The 15,039-nt window shown below is 39.6% G+C and overlaps 1 protein-coding gene across 2 annotated transcripts in view; it reads right to left on the bottom strand.

Moving 5' to 3' along the window:
- CDK5RAP2 (CDK5 regulatory subunit associated protein 2) overlaps positions 1 to 15,039 on the bottom strand; it is a 70,170-nt gene that overhangs the window by 37,722 nt on the left and 17,409 nt on the right. For both annotated transcript variants that reach the window (XM_041475062.1, XM_041475061.1), the window contains exons 13-18: positions 13,764 to 13,934; positions 12,854 to 13,027; positions 7,732 to 7,829; positions 4,779 to 4,909; positions 3,081 to 3,196; positions 1,484 to 1,612 (exon numbers count right to left, since the gene is read on the bottom strand). In XM_041475062.1, the coding sequence (XP_041330996.1) occupies positions 1,484 to 1,612; positions 3,081 to 3,196; positions 4,779 to 4,909; positions 7,732 to 7,829; positions 12,854 to 13,027; positions 13,764 to 13,934 (819 nt within the window). The remainder of the gene's footprint in view (positions 1 to 1,483; positions 1,613 to 3,080; positions 3,197 to 4,778; positions 4,910 to 7,731; positions 7,830 to 12,853; positions 13,028 to 13,763; positions 13,935 to 15,039) is intronic.

The following is a 15,039-nucleotide window of genomic DNA, read 5'->3' on the forward strand; positions in this document are numbered from 1 at the left end:
ATTTCCTTTCCCAGAACGTTGAGGTTTATTTATATTTTACAAGCTTCACTCTGTGTCATTTTGCGTCTGATTCTGCAGTTTCTTCAGCGAGCAGCCCAGTATGTAGCTGTCATGTCGAGAGGGGCAGGAGCACACAGCATCCTGTCACGATAATCCTGGCACAGGACAGGAATTCCCTTGGAATTCACCGTGGCATCCACGGGGATGCAGAGCCCTCTGCAGGATGATGAGACAAATTGCTGAAAATGTTAATTACAGAGAGTGCAGGCACCCGGAGAGGGATCACCCAGCAGCTCTTCTCCCAAACCCTTCAGTGACACATAAATTCACCATTTCAATAAACTATGGCACACCTAAAGGTCTGTTTCTAATTTAAAATATGCTTCAATTAAAGACAGCATGACTGTTAAAACTGAGGAAGCAAAAATATTTTGTGACTGTCCCAGTATACCTGCAGCACATCCAGGAAAAAATAGGAGCTTTTTTCCTGAGTTCTGCAGAAAAAACATTAATTCCACAGTCCCAGTTCTTGAATCAGCCAGTCCTGCACAGAACTGATGCAAACTATTTCTAATCTTGTTCTTTTGAGTTTAATTCAGGAATTCAAGACACAAAGTACCAGCACCATCATCATTCCTTTTGTATTTTTTCCTTCCTCTTCAATACATTTTGCACAAGGATGGAACTGAAAGCAAAAGCCACAAAGGAACATAAAGACAAACACTACCAGCCACATTTCAAGTAATACTTTCCAAGTTGGAAGGGTCACCCAGAACCTCCTGGACAACCTTCACACACACGAGGGGACCCAGCACCCAAAATGCTCCCAGTGCAAGGGTTTTGCCAAGGCCTCTCCTTCCCCACAGCTGAGAACAGTCCCAGCTTTGGGGAAATGAATGAAACACCCAGCAGGGATTATTTATTTCCTTGCACCTCTCAGCAAGCCACTACAGTGCTGGCCCTTCTTCAGGTACTGCTCTACTCTCTATGAAGAAATAGCCACCTGTTTAGGTGACCTGAAGTTCTATTCCTTGGGTTTTGGCTACACTGAACCCTCCTGTTCTGAAGAGATCTGAAGGAAACTCTTAGATAATTAGACACAGCCTGAGAATTACTATGCAATAGCAAACAGACTTTCAGGAACAACTAAAATGTTTTTTAAGATATTGCTTTCTTTGTAAAGTTAACTATTTCCCTCCCTTTCAATTGACAAAACAAATAGATCACAGACCCAATTAATATTTAAATTAGTATGTTGCTTCCCTAAAATCAACTTGACACATCACTGAACACTTGCATTGAGCTGCTTCTCTGTCGTGCTAACATGTTAAAGTTGTTTACATCATTAATTTAAAAAGTTATTACAAGGAATTAGCAACCTCAGCCCCAAGGGCTTTACACTCCTCCTGCACTGATGGAAATGACTCCACAAGGCAGATCAGATGTGAGAGTCAGACTCACTACTTTAAAACAGAAAACCTACCTCTCTGTGGTTTAGTATTTCCAGTGCTTCCTTTCCTTGAAAATCCTTTGTACAACACCCAGACTGTCTTGCCTTAAGTTCTTGATTAATTGACTGCAGCTCTTTGACCATAAGCAGCAGGTCAGCAACCTAAATAACCAAAGGAAGAACAAGCAGAACTGGTAACATCCAAACTAGTGGGAAAACAAATGATGGCAGATAAATCTCCAGCTAAATGCAAACTGCACAGTTGGAAGCCTGGGTTTGTGTATCTGCTCCTGTGTTAATCTCCCTAGGTATGGAAACATGCTTCTGTATTTGTGAATTAGTGCTCAAGGTACCTTCATTTGGAACACTGTAGTTCACAGTCAGTTATTAAGTTTAGGTAACAAGTTTCACAACTCAGTAGCAAGAACAAACCTGAGGGCATTCACACAAACAGCTGATTTGAGAAGAAATATTTAATGCAAGAAAAAACAGTATTACTGGAAAGAAACAGCATTCAGGAACAAGCTGTTCTTCTCTCTCCAACCCCCTTTAAAAGCCACTCTCATTCTGAGCAGTTTCACAGACACACAATCTGACTGGGCAGTTGGGTTCAAAACTCCCATGGCCACAACGCCATGAAGTGTATCAAGAAGACAAGGTTTGGAGAAAAAAGTGAAATCTTTTTATTAGACTAATTAATACACTTGGAAAACCAGGTCAGCTTTCAGTCACACCCTTTTTCCAGTAAGAAATTACTTATAAATATCTTTTGCTAATATCTTTTGTCCCTGAGCCTTCTGAAGGGAGCATGCTCAGAGATAAAAGTGGTGAGACCCCAGAATGGCACTGGGACACAATCTGGGGTTTTTTTAGGGACACCTGTTCCAAGTAAGACAAACTTCCTTCCTTCAGACTTCCCACCTCCAGAGCATGGGCACCTGCCTACAATTCAGCTGTCCCTGAGAAACAGAAAAACTTCACTTATGCTCACTCCCAACCAACCACACTCAAAATTATTCCTTGTCATGAACTTGTGCATGGATCAGATATCACTGTGCAGGATCAGGAGAAAGAGAAGAAGTTTCTGAACTTCAATACTGAATAATTGTTTGGTCTCCATATTTCATCTCTGTGAATTTTAGTCCTCCTTACAGACAACAGAGAACTCACCTCAGGGTTATTTTATAACATGCCCTATTTACCAAAAGATTTGCAAATCCTGGGATGGAGTGTGCTGTACAGAATATAGAGTATAGACACCACCACCTCCATGATTAATGAAGGTGAATAAAATACACATTGTGGGATGCTCAAGGCAAAACCTTTCTTTGGAGTTGATGTAGATGGTGCCTGAAACATGGTACTGAGTCAAAACCTTGACTCCAGGTGTCCAACACCACAAAATCCTGGCTGCAAATCACTCAGCTTTCAGCTGATTCTGAAGCCCACGGGTGTAACAAAGTCTAAAGAGCTCATAAAAGGTGGGTCACAGACCACACAGATGGGAGCTTCAAATCCTTTCAGAACTACCCAACTGTACCTAAATAAATGTTTCTGTGAGAGACAAAGAAACTAAAAACAAAGCAGAATTAAGCCATTAGGAAGAGTAAATAATGAAAAAGATCAATACCTTTTTTTTAAGTTCTTCCAGAGACAGATGGTCTATCTGAAGGCTTAAATGGTCTTGTTCTCCCAAACAGATACTCATATAAGATGTTTGATCTCCACAGAAAGATAGAGTTTCATCTGCCAAAATAGCCAAGGCCAGACGTTATTTCAGAAACTCCATTTGCAGGAAAGCACAGCACAGAATGCACAGGACATTTCCAATAAGAACCTTCCAGTAAGTCTGTGGGAGGCCAGTTAGAATGTTTCATTCCCAAAATAAGCTTTCTGTTTAATTGAAAAAAATTTGTCTTCATATTTCTTTGTGCTTCTGTCACACAGACTTGCTGCATTTTCTGTGGTTATCAGCATGAGTTTTTAATGTAATTCTGAATTATAATTTACATATTTAGCATTACAATTAGAAATAATTTTTAGGAAGGATAAGTTAGGCATGAATGGTTATTTTATTTTAACTACAGTTTTGTGAGCATGAACTCAAAGTCTCAAGGAAAAATGCCAGGTTAGACAAAGTTAATGAACTTATTTTGATTTTGGGTCAAAAGAATGCAGTAATTGGATTGAAAACCGTTACTTATTCACTGCCTCTATAACTGCAGGAATTATTTATGTTTCAATAAACACCTGTTTATTTACAATATAAATGACAGTCAATTCTATAAATAAATCTCATTAGATAGGGAGGAAGCATAACTAAATTAGGACAAAGAAGAGACATGCAAATCCTACTCCCAGTTCTGACACTGATGCCGTGGCTGCTGCAAGGACCCAAAAGTCACAAATCATTACTAATTTTTCAGCCTTTATTCCCACCAGCCTCACCCTCAGCACAACAGCTCCTGAGAACCCTGGAGTATCCACAAGACCCTTTGGCCCACCCTGGTTGTTGATTATCTCTGGGCTTTTGAGGTTGGAAACTCTGAAACAGCTGAAGTTTACCTTTTGTCACTTATCAGAGCTGTCAAGTGATGCTAAAATTGAAAATCTAAGTTGAAAGGGGAAGTGAACAGGCTTTACTGTTATTTATATATCCCCTATGGGATAAAACAGAAACATCTTGTACATATGCAGTGAACTATTTAATGATACCCACTTATATTATTCTTTTCTATATCTAAGAATATACTAAAAACACCTCCCAAGACATACAGCAAAAAAGCCAGAAGCTAAGCTATATTTAAAAGCTCTACTTTTTCCTGAATTACTAAGTAGCAAAACTTCTGGGTATTTTTTTCTTTCTCTGGAAATCCTTCTGTTAGGAGGAGGTTATCAGGGCTTGAGCCACAAGCTCTTTGGGAAATAATTACACCCCATGGTCAGAAAATGATCCCATGGGCATCGAGTGATTCCAAGGCAGGAATCTCTGACTTTTGTGGAAAACAGTAAATTCTGTGGGTACAAAGCTGCAGGCAGCATGAAATGATCCCTGCAGTAGAACTGCCATGGAATTTCTAACATTTGCTGCATGGAAAGAGAGAAACAGTCCCTCTGTAAGTGCCCTGATTGCTCCAAGACATTGTTACAAATCCACCAAATCATCTGTATAAAAAGTCAAAAAGAAATCTTTTTGCACCTTTCAAAAAGAAATATTTTCACACCTTTTTTACTCTCAAATATTTTTTCTCCATGCCAGCAAACGGACTGTAATAAAACCACTTTTCTTTTGCGCTAGAGGAGGGCTGGGCTGGGCATGGATACAAACCTTTGTGGTTTTTCATGTCCTTAATCTGATCTTGTAAAATCTTCTGGAGATTCCTGTTATCTAAAACATCTTCTTCCAGTTGTTTTCTCAACATGAAAATGTTGTTCAGTTCCACTTGCAAGCTATTTATACTGGGAAAAAAAGGGACAAATAAATCTCTGAGATTTAATTCAAAACATTTTGGTGTGCACTGGTGTTTTCTCCACTCAGGCTTGCACCCACTTCCCATTCCCCATGGCTGGGTTTCATCCCACACTTCCATCATTCTGATGCCTAAGCACAAACAAATCCCTACATAGAAAGAGGAGATTAAATGTTTACATACACAGCATTTTCCTGCTCTTTTGGGCTCTGCTGCCTAAATCAGCTTCCCCATGACAGAGCCTCTTTCTGAGCAGTTCTTTTTAAGGAAAATCTAAATTACTATCTTCTAAAAACTGTGCCAGAAAAATATCATTATCACATAATGCTGATGGCTTTGTGTATTCCATTATGTGGTGACCATGGAAACTTTGTTCCCTTGCCACAGAGCTATACCAGATAATCTAATCCTGCACTTAGGAAAAATATCAAAAGATCCTGTTCCATTGAAAATAGGACCCAGACACAACTAACTGTTTTATTTCTTCATTTACCCACAGCCTGTACAAAGGCTTGAGTTCTACATTGTCTCAAATGTCTCAGTTACCACAATGGGGCATAAATGTCCAAATGTAGAATTTATAATTTGTCGAGGTGAATTAATTTTTTAAGCAACTTTGCTACTGAAGCTCTTCAGCATCAGCTGCCCCTCAGACCCCAGAATCTGCTGCCCCTTGCTACATCTTCCCACACCCTCCAACTACACCAGCAAGGCAGTTTGATCAATCTGTGAAAAGATTTAAGTGCTGAAAATAAACCAACCTGAAATTGTAATAAAATGAAATAATTTTGATTTAATTAAAAAATAGGCTGTTACTGAACTCTTTGTATTACTTCTTTTTGCTTTTACTTCACTTAGCATTTTAAGATAAATTAAGCTGCTGCAGAATTTCCAAGCTACTGCACTAAATGACAGAGAATTCAGGGATCTTTAAAAAAATTTCAATCCACCTGATGGGAGACTGTACAGGAACACAGAGCACATCATACTTGCATGAGAATAACAGAGTATTGTAGATGCACATTAATTAAAAGCTACATGTATGACAATCCTCTCAGTCTGTCTCCTGACAAGTGTGCTGTTGTCAGGGGCTCCTGTACAAGAAACTACTGCTTTAACCAATTCTTCCTCATACAAGAGCTTCTTTGAAGTGAGAGCTCTCTTAAATGCTCAGCAAAAACAGATTAAGAGTAAAACCAAACCAACACATGACTAGAAGCCAGGTAAGCACATTTTCTCCTTTTCATGAGTTAAAGGTTTTATAAAAACAAGCACTGATTCCCCTCTTGGAGAAAGAAGGAATGTCTTGGTCCTGACATTCAGTAGCTCATTTTGAAAAATAACCACCCAGGTTGCTTAAAATAAATAATGCCTAAAAGAAGATGTCAGCAAGAAAACAGATGTGTGCCCAAAATCCCTGTCACTGCTGATGGCAATTAAACCCAGCTTCCTCATCTGTGTATCTGCAGGGCTTGTTTACCCATTCCCCAGAAGTTTGGGATTTAAGTCTTGATGAAGTTTCCAGCACATTTCAGCCCCCAAAACTGGGAGATGGAGGAATAAGAGCAGCTCCAAGCCCTAGATCACTGTGCATCCTCTGCACTGACTGCTCCATGCATCCCAAAATCCCACATCAGGGATCAGGACTAATGATCCTGATCCTACAGAAGCTCACTGCAAAAGCCCAGTGATTACACCTGCAGCTCTGGGTTTGCTACTTTGAGAGGCATTCCAGGAACAGCCAGTTTCAGAGCCACACTGCTTTGCTGTCATTGCTGTACAGAATGTGGAGCCTCTCCTTGCCCACAGAGCAGGAGCCACTGCCAGGCCCCACTCTTCATATGGAATCAGAAATAATCTCCATCAGCTGACTGCTAGCATTATTTTTCATCAGTATTTTTTGGTCCTGAGCTGTGGCCAAGCACAAGCTGGCATTGCTGTAAGTGCTTAACTCACACACAAATCTCATCTAGGCTAGTGCTACTTCTCTTCATGGTTTCCAAACTATAGTGGTCTATAAAACAACTGCAAAATAGAAATAAACATTCCCCCAAAGCTGGCAGGTATAAGCCACTGCTTTCAGGAGCTGGCTCTCAAATGTTTTAAATACTTCATTAAGAAATTTGCAATTATAACAGTAAATTTTTTATGAAACATATAAATTTCATTTGTCTACAGACTAAAAATTTTCTTTATCATAATGTCTCCTCCTAAACTGCCCAGCAATAACAGGATACAGAGTAGGCTGCAGATTTCTTTCTGAATTGTTAGGTCCTTTGCTTTTAAAAGGTTAAAAACCACTTGCTCCTGCCACCCTTTTCAATGCTTTACCCTGAAAGTGTACTATGCAAACTTCAATTACTCTGTTTTGTTTAACCTCCTCCCAAATCTTGCATATTTATATTCTCATCAAAATTCTCACAGTGTCACTTTAAAGATAAGCATTATCTGTATTTTAGGAGTAAAAAATGGCAAATTGTCCAGTGCCCAAAAGTTCACTGCAATTTGGCTTTACAATACAAGACCTAAGTATGGAAAATCCAGCTGCTTACTTTGGTACCTAAATGGGAACGGGGCTCATTTGAGATTCCAATCTAAAAAGAAACATTTTCAGAAACATTTTAAGTAATTTAGATAATAGCAACTCACTTACATAAATATTTCTCTTTAGAGACTACTACAGAGAGCTTATAAACAACTGGCCAGAACAAGCTAATCTCCAGTAAAGCTGCACATTTTTTTCACATTTTTTTCAAAAGTTCTGACTTTTGCCCTTTGATTCAGATTATCCTCCAAAGCAGAAGCACTTACCTGTCTGACTCCTTGAAGGCCTTCACTAGAGTAGAATAAATATTCTGTTCTTTCCTTAAAGCAAGGATCAGTTTCTCATATTCAGCTTCTTTATTTTCCTAAAGGAAAAGAAGAACATACTGTGCTTACAACATGATTTTCATGTCTGTGCCCATGTGTGTGCTTGTGTCCTGAAGCACTTGTGAAAGAAGCTGAAATCCCAGTTTTCTGAACAGGATCACCAATGCCCAACATGGATCTGAGAACCATTCACTGCCCTTAAATCCAGCTGTTATTGAAGGAGGCAAAGACTGTTTCACTGTGTACCTACCATGAGTGAATCACATCTCAGCAGTGCTCCAGCATTTTTCTGACAGCCTCAGAAGTTTCCCCCATCCCCAACAAAAGAATCCTCACTCCCAAAGTTCCCACAACAGGAACAACCTGGCAGGCAGCTTTCCCAGAGGAGGGGAAGGGAGAGCAAACAAGCCAAAGCTCCAAGCACGCATTCTAGAACAAGTCCTCTTTGTGTTCTGGATAAAATTGGCTTTTTTGGGGTGAGGAAATCCAGCAAATTCTGCTCCAGCTCTGAATAAGAAGGATTATATTGAGCCCCAAATAAAAGATGAACATATCAGCCACTCCATAAGTCAGTTTTCTGCACACTACAAGCTGCTGCTTCACTCGTGTGAAGAAAAGAAAATGGTTTACCTGCAGTCTTGCTCACAGAAAGGATATCATTATTATTATAAGAATAAACATAAACTCTTATGGTACATTCTCAGTAAGGATCCACTAATTTCCCCAGACTTTTTTCACTCCAAAACAACCAGACAGTCACTTTTTCGGCAGGAAGTAAAAAATGCAGCTATTTAATGGAGTATATTCTTGCACTTACTATGTAAAAGTATCTAAAATATCAGTCATTTCCAAAGAGAAAATAACTGGGATATTATAGCAAATTTAGATGTATTAATATCAGCCACTGATATTAATACAAAATTCTGCCTCTGTTAAAGAATTTTTGGTTCTCTCAGTTTTCTATTTTGATGGAAAACTGAAAGGAGGAACAAGGAAAGGTGCCACAGCTAAGGGGGAATTTCAGCTAAGGGAACTCTTAAGAGATGCTAAATCATTAGTGAACAGATCATTAACAAGGAAGAAACTTACACCCAGGAGTTTTAAGCAGCTGTTATTATTCCAACTGCAATTCCTAAGGAGGAAATTGCAACCAAAAAAAATTCAGCTACAATAGAATCTCGTTAATTCACACTAAAGATGCAAAGACTGCTAATTTGAACAATTCAGTGTTCTGCAAAGTAAACAGCACAAAAGCATGGACAACCGGTGTTTACTTTTAATTATTTACACTCTTACTTCACAATATGCCAGCGAGTATGTTAAATAATATTTTGCAAATGTAATCAAGCTGTGATCGGGTGACTCCAGTTAAGGTAACCTGCCTGGCAGGTCCTGCTGCAGCTTCTACCACTGATGCTCCAGAGTCTTTGAAGAGGTGACCTTGCCTTTGGACAGGTGCTCCATGTTCAGCTGCCAACATCTTCCTTGAGAAAGTCTCATTATTAAAGAAATGAAAAAGCTTTCTCCACCATTTCTGTGTACCAGTCTAATTATTTTAACTTTGCCTGATGCTTTTAGAAACCTTGGCACACCAGGCTGCAAACAACACAAAAAGAGACAAGAAATGTACCTCCAAAAGCAGCTCATTTGTTCAATGATCTGTCCACCATGATGCACTGAGGGAGTCAGAGAGTGATTCAAAAATTTAACAGTACCTAAAGGCTGCATCTAAAAGACACTCCCAGGTTCTAGTGCAATTTAGACATTAAATACTATTCTGTATCAAAGTGCAAAATCCTGAGCTTCACATCGAATTTATTATCTAGATGAGCAGAGGAAGAGCTCCCAGCAAAGCTGCTGACTGAGCATGGAGAAACACAAAAACAGATGGAGGTGGGTGATCCAGAGGCCAGTAATAAAATAATCTCATGAAAGAAAAAAAGTTAAAAAGTACATCTTGCAGCCTAAATTAAGGAGTCTTATCAATGTGCTGGAATCTAAGCCTTTCAAGAACAGACATTAAGCAAGAAATACACGGGCTGTAATTTAAGTTGGAAAAGTTTGATCACAAACACTGACCAATGATGTAGAAAGCAACAGGAAAAAATTATTCTTTTCACTTAATTTAGTTATTTCACAGTCTGTTAAAAGTTCTAGTGAACTCCTCCATATGTCTGATCCAAACCTTGCAATTATCACTGAAGACACTACAGAACTCTATCCTAATTAAAGCTCTTCCTGAAGCCCTGGCAGAGCACTGTCATTGCGCAGAGTTAGGGAGCACAAATGAGGAAAGGAATGGCTGCTGCATGAACAAAGCAGGGCCACACACAAACCCTGTTCCACTTCCCTGTCCCTTTTAGCATTCACATGTTTGGTTCTCCATTTGTACCAAAATTTCAGTAACCTCATTAAATCCTCCCAACTCTTTCTGCCTAACAGGAGACACGAGCTGTTTCTTAATTCCAAATGTCACAGGCTATACACAAATTATTAAATTCTAAATTCAACTACCTAGGTAAAGGTTAGCAAAATCACGAGGAAGTGTTCCTGATTTTTTCAGAATCTTTCATGAATAATAAGATGAGGAGATGCAGCATGAACATTCCTTTTTTTTGTACATTATTACTGTCATTTCTAAATAACGCGTAGGAGTGAATTATTTCAATCAACTCCCCGACGGTACACAAAACATAAGGCAGCTCTGTAACTTAAATAGACTGAAATGCTGTGGGAGTTAATGAAACATTAAACCTCTTGACACATGGTGTGAGGGAAAATGTGTTAGAGGAGATAGCTGCAAGACATCCAGGACCATATTGCAGTGAAGGATTTATATTCCTGTGAAAGGAGGCAATCTAATACGTTGAAGTCTATATTTAAGTCTGAAATACTAGTCCTAAGCAGCAGTGGTGGAAAACATAACTTATTTTCATTAAAGGTTCCTTAGATTGTAAGCAATGAAAGTAAGAGGTTTATACCCCCACAATAAATAACTTATTGGCAACGTCACAAGAATATCCGGTTGCCTCACTGAACGTTCTCGTGCTTCCAACAACCCTCAGGACCATTTCAAAATCTCTGAAGATTAAAGGATAAATTACTCAGAGAAGGATATTTACTATACCTCCTCACTGCTCCATCCATTCATCCATCACTAGAATTTGGTCATTTCTCCCAATTTCTAAATTCCTTGTCTGTAAAAAACGTTTAACTCTGAGACCTCCCCAAGTCAGAAGTTGTCAGACTCCTCTAATTATCAATGTCCTCGCTCACTTTCTTTAGACCATGACAGTGGCTCAGAAACCCAAACTCCAAAATTAGAACCTAATTTAATTTATCTTTCATGTATCTTTCCTGGCCTGGCTAAGGCACACAGCAGAGCTTTGGGTGTTGGTTATTTTAAAATTTATCATTACATTAAAATAAAGTACAAAGATATGCTGAAAGAGAGAAAAGTTCTGTATCTCTCCAATCAATTTCTTCAACTTTAAAAGATCAGTGAGGCTGAAGAGCCTGGTTTCTGTCCCCTCTGGTGGGGAGGATCCAGCTGTGGGTTTGTTGAGAGTCAGTGCAGCACAGCAAAGCCATCCAAGAGTGCCAGGCAGCCAATGAGAGCAGAGCTCTGGATAGTCTGTGTCCAAAAACTGGTGATTAACATGCCCAAGTGGGTCCTTACAGGAGATAGGTGACACAGAGGTTGAGCTGAGAGGACAATGGGCTGTGATTAGCTATTGTTCAGTCACTGAGTGCACAGCAGCAGAGAATGAGCTGTGATTAGAAGGTGGGTCTGGGTGATTGCCTGCACTGCCTGCCACTGCTCCTGCCCTGGTTATCCACCTGAACCGAGTGAGGGGTACACAGGCAAGGCAGTGTTTGATTTCCATTAATTCCCTGTGATTTTCCATCCTAGGTCCCTTTGTGACAGAAGTTAGGTGCATGCACTGCAGTTTGTTGTGCAGAAGTGGAATTTCCCCCCAGCCTTTCCCAGACCATTTTCTGTGTCTGCACATTCACATATACTGGGATAAAGCCTCACTGCTGCCCAGGCAAACAGGGCTGCAGCCCCTTTTCTCTGAGCTGGTCACACACCAGGACTCCACACGTTCTTGTCTCTCCCATGGTTAATTATAGTGCCCATCACATTCATCATCTCACCACCAGACTGCTCAGAATGTGACCCAAAACACTGCACTTCTGTTTCCTTTGCCACTGGCTCCCTTTATTTTGAACTTCTTGAGAAAGTCTCGTTAATGACTGACATACTATCAAAGAAATGAAAAAGCTTTCTCCACCATTTCTGTGTACCAGTCTAATTATTTTAACCTTGCCTGATGCTTTTAGAAACCTTGACACACCAGGCTGCAAACAACACAAAAAGAGACAAGAAATGTACCTTCAAAAGCAGCTCATTTGTTCAATGATCTGTACACCATGATGCACTGATGGAGTCAGGCAGTGATTCAAAAATTTAACAGTACCTGACTTCTTTTTGCTAGAACAGAATGGAGGGTAAAGAGAGAAGGAAGTAAAAAACTAAAAAATCTTCTAAAACTAAAATTTTGACCTCTCTCTTCAGGTACAAGTCTTTTCAATTCATGGCATCAAATAAAGTAATAGGCATATATTGCTCATCTTTTTTTAATATACATATTTCTCTATAAGTTCTTCTTTGCTTTAAAGCAGTTTTCTTCTTGCCCTGGACATGTTTTCACTCCTACCTGTATTTATCCTCACATTCCTGTGGTCACCAGCTCTGTGCAATCTTTCCCCTTATCCATCCAAAGTACACAAACTCCTCTCTGCACCTCTCTCCAGAAATGCAGATATCCTCCCACTCACTGAATTATGTCTGCCCTAACCACCAAAAAACCCCTATCTCTTTATGGCAGGCAAAACATCTGAAAATAGGGAATTTAGTGATGCCATATAAATTCATCAAAGCACAAAACATGGTGAATTACAACATATATCTGTCCACAGCTTGGAATCCAAAGTCAAAATTCTCCTCAATTTGGAGTCAAGGTACTTACCTGCAAATGATCAGTTATGCAAAACTCACCTCCAGCTCTCTGACTATCTTGATAATTGACTGTTGAGTCTGTGCAGCACATTTCTCCTCTACTAAACCCTCATTTTTCAGTTCAAGTTCTTCATTAGCTCTTAAAAGGTTCTTGCACTTATTCTGGAGCTCCTGCAGCTCTGCATCCTTTTCTTTAACTGTTCCATCAAGTCTCTAACAAAAGAAAACCGGCAGTTTTACAAAATTTATTCTACTTTGAAACTGCAAAATACTAAACCTAACAAAATTCAGAACAATATCCAAGGATGACCTGGAACATGTTATTTACACACCTTGCAAAAAGAGCTCAATTTAAGACACCAGAAGCAAACCCAAAAGATACACAGAAGCTTTCCCCACCTATGCAACCTTTTCAGTATTAAAAAATGAAGTCAAGGTATGCACCTTTGTCTCCAGGTACAGAGCAACCTCAACTCCTCTCTGCATTGCTGGCTGAACACCATCACTACTTTTTTTACTCTGTGAAAACTGAGCAGGGGCCTGTTACCATTCAGGCAGGAACCTTCTCATACAGGACATTTGGGTCTCCCAGAAAAGAAGATAAAATATTTCAGTATCTATATCTATTCCTCAATTTCCACTTTGTGCACAATAAACTGAAAATCATGAGCACTTCAGAGCTTTTACAACAGTGACAGTCCTACATAAGTATTAGTAAAGCTTTCTTCCCCCTCTGTCCACATGCTTCACAAAACCCTAACAAGAAATTCTGTTGAATGCCACACACTCTGTAATTACAGGTCTGTTCTGCAAATACAGTATTATGAGAAGTGAAGGATTATCTTCAAAATCAACAATAACTCCAGCTACAAATGTGATTTTGTAATAAGTCCCTATACAAAATCAAATGATAACTTTCCCTTTTTCATTTCAGAGTAAGTCTACCTACCTCAAGCAGCAGATCCTTGTGATTGACACTGTCTGTCAGCTGCCTTATAACAAGTTCTTGGCTCTGCAGTTTCTGATTGCTTTCACTCAAAAGAATATTGTAATGGTGTTCAACTGCTTTTTCTTTCTCAGTCATTTCACCGTGTAATTTCTCTAGTTGATTTCTAAGGTCCTACAAAAAAAATGAAACTGAATATGCAGCAAATCAACTTTAAAGAAAGTTTAAGACTAACAACCCACACTATCACTGAAGAATGTACTGAAGCCACTTTCTCTTGGCATCAATGAATATAATTAAAGAAAGAACAACTTTCAGATAAGATGTCAGTATTTTCTTCCATAAATCTAGGTTGTTGTTTAAATGCTTTTCATACAGAATGGCTGGTCTCCAAGGCTGTTGGGAATATTATGCACATAGATGTTGTCAGAATGAACATTCACTTCTGAGTCAATTTACTCCCTGGCTAGAAATAGGAGAAAATTGCTTACAGGTGATTCAGTTTGTCATTTGCCGTTTTTCTCATCACACCGTGAAAATTGTTGCACACTGGTTACTTTGGCATCAAACAAAAGGTCAGAAGTGTTAAAACTTTTTTTCTTTTGACAAGAACAGAAACTTCAAATGACCAACCAGGTCAAGCTCAAGATCAGAAGGGATGAACAGAACTTGATCTTGACTCTGGCTCTGTTAATTACTTCCTGCAGCTCCAAGATTAGCCGCATTACCTTCACACCTTAGCTTCCCAGCAGAGAAATGTGGACATTCTGCTCCTAAACCACAAGAACAATCTCTTTCAACAGCTTCTACACAGCAGCACGTCCCAAGGACCCCGAGATCTGTTAGGACCAACATGAAATGCTGCAATGGAAGAGCAGCAGCTGCTGGGCTGTACCAACCACAATCCCAGCTCTCCTCTGCAGCCCCACAGATCTGTCCTGCTCCAGCTGAAAATCCACCCCTGAAAACACAGCTCCCCATGGGGCTTCAAAGTCTGGCCACCTGACAAAGCCTTGGGTCCCAAGAAGTAACATCAAACAATTCCTATTCCTTACATTCTGCTAGGCACCAGGACAATCACTACATCTACGTGAATATATGAGATTATTAGCATGGAATTTATAGTCAGCTCATAGTTAGAGTGGAAAATATTTAAGAGCACAGGGCAGTAGGAAAATTTCCAACATGGCTTCTCTGTCCTTCCACCTTCTCTCCTACCCCCACTGTTCTGTGGTTTTGTCACTTCCAACATTTTTGCTGGTTGGTTGGGGAGTTTCAA

The sequence above is a fragment of the Pyrgilauda ruficollis genome, unplaced genomic scaffold, assembly GCF_017590135.1.
Source record: "Pyrgilauda ruficollis isolate IOZ18807 unplaced genomic scaffold, ASM1759013v1 scaffold34, whole genome shotgun sequence".
NCBI classification, from domain to species: Eukaryota; Metazoa; Chordata; class Aves; order Passeriformes; family Passeridae; genus Pyrgilauda; species Pyrgilauda ruficollis.